Below are 7,587 nucleotides of genomic sequence, written 5' to 3'. Positions count from 1 at the left end.
ACCCTTTAAAAGGCAAGGACAGCACTCTGTCCCTCACTTTAACTCATGAAGTCCCTAAAGTGACGTATACACGACAGTCTGGAAACGTCTGTGAGCTGTTGGCTCATTTAACGAGTGAGTTCTGTTCCAACACATTTAACCATTCAAACACTTCATAAAATCTCTATATTACACTGAGCCAGTTCTGAGCCAGTTCTGAGCCCAGTTCTGAGCCCAGTTCTGAGCCCAGTTCTAGAACCAAATGATGGAATACAGTTATGAAATTTCTGTGATTTATATGAACATCTGGAATTAAACAGGAAGAAGCAGTCATGTGACCTTCTGACCACAATAAAAAAACCTCTAATGATCTGCTCAATTAAGTTTACTGATTTATTATTTGGAACAATATTAATAACTGGGCCCAGGCTCTTGTGGGTTAAAATATGCTATATAAGACATATAGATATATAGATATAGATGTGCATTTATTTATATTATTTATAAAAATTGGTGCATTTTGAATAGATTAGTACTGTTTTTCAGCAAATAAAAAAAATGAAATATATATATATATATCCACACACACACACACACATATATATATATATATATAAAGTTAGTTTGATCTGCAACATGCTACACTGATCTAGCAGCATCTAATTTCTAATGCAATAACTGTTCAGAACGTATTTACACATCTATCTATATATATATATTATATTATTTATTAGTTTTTCAGCAAATAAAAACATAATTGAAATATATATAAATATATATATCCACACACACACACACACATATATATACATATATATATTAAGTTAGTTTGATCTGCAACATGCTACACTGATCTAGCAGCATCTCATTTCCAATCTGTGCAATAACTGTTCAGAATGTATTTACACAGCTACATATATATATTTATTTATTTTATATATATGTAAACACTGTTAGGAATGTGAGTAGAAGATCAACATTCAGTGTCTAGCTCCATCCAGCTTCTTCTAGTTTACCTCCTACTTGTGATGTTTGTGTGGGTTTACTGACCAACACCAGTCCTGATGAATTGCTACATGATCATTTTCCAGCCTGTTTTGTTACTGTGCCATTAAAACTGACATAATGTAAATGAGCTCTGTTCTGATTGGCTGCTTGTGTCCTGTGGGAGTGGGCGGGGGTAAGCAGTTGTTGGTCAAATAGGCAGATGTACTGTATGTAAATGTAGTGGCTGTTGAGCCAGTGGCTTTCAAACTGTATTTGCTGCTTATTTTATACACACAATATTACTCAATAAATCAATAAATTGAGGGAAGTTTGATCATTCCAGCCTTTAAAACCCATTTCTTAATGTGTTTATCTTCCATAATCTTCTGGGCCTATTGCACCTAAACTCCAAAGCCAAGAACTGACCAGCATCCGTCAAAAGCCGATCTGCACCAAGAGCCCTTCCAGCTTCAAGTACGGCTCGGCTCGACCCGCCATCCTTTAAGATCCACGGAAGACGAGCGTCCAGACTTTTTACTGTCCTGCACCGAAATGGTGGAACGAGCTTCCCCTGGGTGTCCGAACAGCAGAGTCCCACACTCCCTGCCTTCAAACCCAGCCTGAAGACCCTCCTCTTCTGAGAGTACTCAGGCGAAGAGAAGAGTATGTACTTCTGGAGTTAGAGTCTAAGATTAGAGGATCTTCTGACCTCTAGTCTGTATAAACTAGATAAGGGTCTTTTCTGAGTGACACTGAAGCTCTTCTGTAAATGCCTTCAAGTACATCCATACATCACCCCCACATTAGGGACGCACCGATCCGATTCTAGGATTGGATATCGGTCGCGATATTAACAACATTAAGCTAGATCAGGTATCAGATAATTATTCTGATCCAAGAGGTCGACCCATTTTTACAGAACCCGATTCTCACACCGCCGGTATTCTAGGCTTCACAGTTGAGGATCACAGTAACCTACAGATGTGATACTCCTGTAATACGCCGTCCTCGACCGGCCATCATCTCTCAGTGAGGAATCCAGCTCGTCTTCTCTACAAGGAGAACCGAGAAGGGAGGAGCTGCTCGCTCCTCTTTAGTCTCACAGACTTTCAGAATAAACGAATTTCAGAATGAAGGTCCTGAGCCCAGACAGCACTGCGCTGCGGTCCGGCACAGTTCCTATATTATTATATTAATATCAGTGTTTATTTGTTATAGTTTGTTTCACAAAGTTAGTAAAGTAATGTTGAAGCCAATCCTGACGGTGGTCAATCTCCCACATGATTAATTATTAATTCCACACCGGTATCGGATCTGTATCAGTCATCAACCGATACGCAAAGTTCTCGTGTTGATACCGGAACAGGAAGAGTTGGATCGGTGCATCGGGCTGGGGTGAGGCATTGACGTAATCAGTGTAATCAATTATGAAATTACGTTGATTTGCAGAACGTGTGTCGATGCATGGCAAAGATGGCCACACCTACTGACAGCATGGATTCATCTACAGCTACAAAAAATAAATTAATTAAAGAAATAAATAAATAAAATACTACTACTACTACTACTACAAATAATAATAATAATAATAATAATAATAATAATAATTTAAAAACTAATAATAATAATACATTTAAAATAAATAAATTATTTAATTAATTACTACTACAACAACTAATACCAATCATAATATTACACCTAAAATAAATAAATAAATAAATAAATAAATCACATGTATCTAAAGTGTGGAAGTATTTCACACAGAAAGTCACACGGCTGACCGTTTCTTAATCGCCCAGTGTCGATACCCAAGGTTTTTCTCGGTACAGCGAGACGAAGAGAGAGACATGAAGAGCCATGTACTGTTTGTGAGTTAATGGCTTGATTTCTGCACTAATTTAAGTCATTTTGTTGTTAAAAAAGTGCTGAAACATCACTCATTTTACTTAGCGAATATTCTTTAAGAACGTACTAATTTTAAAAAGCATTACTCAAAATCTAAAAAAAATAATACTCTCCTGTGGTGAAGAATTTATGTTTGACTGTAAAGCTGTTAACACCGCAGTATATCTATCCACAGAATAGAGCTCCGAAGTGCAGTCTGTGTGTTTAAGAAAATATTAAATTTAAACAAAAAGAAAATTTTGCAATTTCATCATTTTGGAGAATTAAAAAAAAATCCTAACATTAAAATTCCTAATTTTCAATTAAAATTAGTTGTTAATCAAAAAAAGAATTGGTACATTATCTATAAAACATAATTCATTAGGTGCAGCCCTAGCATCCCTAGTTAAAACCCTCCTAAAAGCAGATTCACCTCAATCTAGACCAAAAAAATAAAAAAAATAAAAAAGAACAAGCACAAACATCACAACATCTGTTGGAAAACCTGGGGCGGAACAAAGCCCATGACTTTAATGCGACTCCTCAGAAAAAAAAAGAAAAAAAAAATCAGGCAGAAAATAAAAACACAGTCTCTCCATGAGTACCAGGTACAGTACTATAAGCCGACATGTACATTTGCACTTCTATTAATACGCTATAAAATACTGAGAAGTACAGAATGGTCACATCAGATGAGACCGAACCGAGAAACACAATGAACTGATCAATACAATGCAGACCTGATAAGAGTGAGAACTGAGACTATACACCATGTACACTCCGTTAACATCATCTAAGCAGGACACATGAGGGGAGACTATCTGATTTAGGACCTACGGTGTGGCTTGTGTGTGTGTGTGTGTGTGTTTGAGGGGGGTGGGGCTTAAATGAATGTCTAACTGCAGATTTTAAGTCATTCATATGAAAAACAAACAAAAACAAAACAAAAAAAAAGCTTTGAATCAAAACACATGGCAGTGCACTGGACAGTATTAGCTTAAAAACTCAATGACCCATGGATCAAGAAGTCAATCATTGTACCCATGATGCACCTCGGCCTCCAGGCTCCGCCGTGCTGCTGGTGACGCACGCGGAACGCCTCGGAGACGCGCCCATTCCAGCCTTTACATCGGGATGTTTGTGTTTCTGTATCGGGTTCTCCTTAAGCTCAGGTTCTCAGTCGTAGTGTAACGCTGTGTAGAATATTATCCACACCACCTGAAACACAGCAGACGAAGCAAGCGAATATGAATATTAATATCCACTGCTCCTAATGTAGCAACGTGCTGATGCTCCACTGCTGACAGGAACAGGGGGAGAACGGCAGCCTCTCTCAGTCATCCCCACTCCGAGCCGGAACGCTGCTGCTGCTGCTGCACTATATGGAGCTTTGGTGGTGGAGCTGCAGGAGGAGAACCTCTCTCCAGTACCCCCACAGTGTAATTCACTTTTACTCCACTGCTGTAAATACAAATCACGCTTGGAGCGCCACCCCGGGTAGGACAGTTATAGAGATGCTGAGAGCTGCAGAAGCTTGATCTGAAGGTAGAGCAGCATGTGGGCTGAGGTGGTAGAGTAATACTTCAGGATTTTACACTAATATGACTCTGGGTTACGCAGCGTTACACAGCAGCAGTTCTGGAGAGAGGTTCTCCACCTGCAGCTCCACCACCAAAACCTCCATAGTGCAGTAGCAGCAGCAGCGCTCCGGCCCGGAGTGGGAATGACGGAGACGCTGTTCTCCCCTGTTCAACCAACATTCGTATTTATTACTTGGCCTTTATTTAAACATTAATTTGTACAATGATTCCAACCTGAGCTTTTATATGTATGTATATATATATATATATATATATATATATATATATATATATATATATAAAATGATATATACAGAAAAGATATATAAAGAAAAAAAAAATGAAGACACCACCCTACAGTATCGGTTTCTCTGGGTTTACTATTTATAGTCAGTGTGTTTAGAGGAAATAATATTTGAGTTGTATTTCATAAACCATGGACAACATTTCCCCTAAATTCCAAATAAAAATATTTGCTATTTAGAGCATTTATTAATTTATTGCAATTAATGCAAATAAATGATGATAATAATTATAAAGTAAGAAAAGTTACATTATAGCTCAAAGTTCAAAGAAAGGCCTGGAATAAACTGGCTGCCATCCACGTAGAGATGCTGATTTAAGTGCTCTCTTAATGTTTTATATATGTGTGTGTATGTGTGTGTGTATGTGTATAACATTAAGAGAGCACTTAAATGAGCCAGCCGAGACATGAGAGCTGTGATTGGCCGTCAAGGTTTTTTCACCATAGTGAATTTCTGAATGCTCTCAAAGTTCAGATATTAGGATTGTGTTTAAATCAGAATTATATAAATATATATATATATAAAAAGCAGGCGGTTGTTAAGCATAGTTACCAAGAATAAAGCAAAAGAAGTCATAAAGCCTTCTTTGGTCAGCTCCCACGTTCCTCCGTACTCCTCCTCGTCCACCTGCTGGAAGCTGCTGAAGTAGACGTACAGGACTCCCGCGTTGATGATGCAGAATCTGTGTGTGTCAGAAATCATCACAGTCAGAAACCATCACCCAGAGACGTGGAACTACCGTGATCATGGGAACGATGCTTCTAAGTAGAGCAGGGAAATATGATGAGATTTTATCGTATTGTGATAAATGTTGCTATGGTGATAACGATAAGCTTCTCTAATCATATGTAGGAAACTGTTAGTGTTTATTAACACTGATCAGCTGCAGGTTTCATTACTTTAGTCTGTGATTTCATGCATCGTGATGAATGTTGTGTATCACTAAAAACAAAGTTGTGATATAGTGTTTTTTACCATTTCGCCCAGCCCTACTTCTAAGTCTGCGTCATACACAGCTCCAGTCCTAAAGCCAGGTCTGGAGTCAGTCATTACTGCAGTTAGCAATTATTAATATTAGTGTATTTGATTCTTTGCGAATACCAGAAGAGCATTTTTATAGAGGTATCGTGGGAAACTGTGGGACGATGCCAATATACAATATTTCTGATGTTCATTTCTGCAGCTATTCACTTTACTTTAGTTTAATATCTTCATTTGACCCAAATGAACTTTTTAAAGTTCATTGTAATTTTGCATCATTGTGAACTTTCCTTATTCTGGTTTTATTTATGTAATTTTGGTTTTGGTATCATTTTCAATTTCTGCCTTAAATATCTTATATATTTATCTGTCTTACTAATTAAATCTGATCATATTTGTTATGGTTTTTATTTAAATGTTCTTAATTTGTTTATTTATCTATTTAAGCTGATTAAATATTTTTATTTTCTCTTTTAATCCTTGTTTAATGATGATGCAAATGAGGTTCACCCTCAATGTATTTGAACTTGTGAACATAGCAGCTGGTAGATAGACACAGACAGACAGACAGACGTCTATACATAAGACATTGCAATATGTATATAAATATGAAAAATGAAATATGAGGAATTACATTTTTTTATATTTGTATATTATTTTATAATACTATTAATTCATGACTTCATTAAATAAATAAATAAATAAATATATTTATGCTTTAAAGAAAATTCTAAGAACTTAATGTTCTCACAATCCTTCAAATATCAGCCATGCAGCTGAGGTCAGTGTGCTGCTTTGCTTTGCTTCACTGTGGGTAGGAGCTGTTTAGTACTTACATGGCTATGCCCAGGAAGCCCTTCAGCGGAGCGACTCCCCATATTACTCCTAATATAACAGCGATGATCTGCCGGAACCAGTACACAACGTCTAAGAATTCATCCTGTCGAGAAAAACGTAGATGATTAATGCAGGAAATGCCAAATACAACCAGATTTACTGTCAAAGACACGAGATTACAGCTGCAACCAGCAGCAGAGGACTGCATTATAGATTAGAGCTGGGATCATTAGAATGTGTGTAATTAGTGTAATTAGACTGGTTTAACTGGATGAAGTCAAATCAAATCACGTTTATTAGTACGTCACATTACACAGCTGTGAAGGTGAGTGAAAAACAGGGGCGTCGGCGCTCACAGAGGTACAAAAAAATATATATTTAAATATTATATATATATATATATATATATATATATATATATATATATATATAAATATTTACACATTAACTTACATTATACACACACACTATACAAATATTATACATTATAGGGGCAGTGTTGAGGTGGCTCAGCAGTGGTCACAGGGTTGTGGGTTCAATACCCGGGCTCAGCAGGCTGCCACTGTTGGGACCTCGAGCAAGGCCCTTCACCCTCTCTGCTCTCTGGACGCTGGAGTTGGCTGCAAACCGCCCCTAGTTCACTAGTGTGTGTTCACTATGCAGGACACTTTTTTTATTTAATAAATAAATAAACAAACAAACAAACCCTTGCCTTAAATACACACTATACACACACACATTATAAAAACTCTCTATTCACAACCCTATTTCTAACCCTAGTGTGTATCTGAACCATCACACTCCTCCCCTTAGAAACACACTCTGCACCCTGCACTTACTCCTGGTACCCTTATGCACAGTCACACTGCACCCACAAAGACCTGCCCCACCCACCCACACACACACTCTACACCCGAACTCACACCCGTAATGTAAACACTCCGATTATATCGGACCTGTATATTTAACTGCTTTAAACCAGTGCAATGCTGAGTGAGTGTAGTGTGTGTATATGTATAGCAGTTAATGGGTAG

At 37.5% G+C, this 7,587-nt stretch overlaps 1 protein-coding gene across 1 annotated transcript in view; it reads right to left on the bottom strand.

Moving 5' to 3' along the window:
* Positions 1-3,350: 3,350 nt before the first annotated feature.
* The window catches only part of rab5if (RAB5 interacting factor), a 10,298-nt gene continuing 6,061 nt past the window's right edge, over positions 3,351-7,587 (bottom strand). Inside the window, exons 2-4 of the mRNA XM_072697041.1 lie at positions 6,553-6,656; positions 5,288-5,417; positions 3,351-4,068 (exon numbers count right to left, since the gene is read on the bottom strand). Coding sequence (XP_072553142.1) covers positions 4,027-4,068; positions 5,288-5,417; positions 6,553-6,656 — 276 coding nt within the window. The 3' untranslated portion in view covers positions 3,351-4,026. The remainder of the gene's footprint in view (positions 4,069-5,287; positions 5,418-6,552; positions 6,657-7,587) is intronic.

Source organism: Salminus brasiliensis, chromosome 14, assembly GCF_030463535.1.
Source record: "Salminus brasiliensis chromosome 14, fSalBra1.hap2, whole genome shotgun sequence".
Lineage (NCBI taxonomy): Eukaryota > Metazoa > Chordata > Actinopteri > Characiformes > Bryconidae > Salminus > Salminus brasiliensis.
The sequence above is the reverse complement of the archived record's forward strand: the minus strand, read 5'-3'. Positions and strand labels throughout refer to the sequence as shown.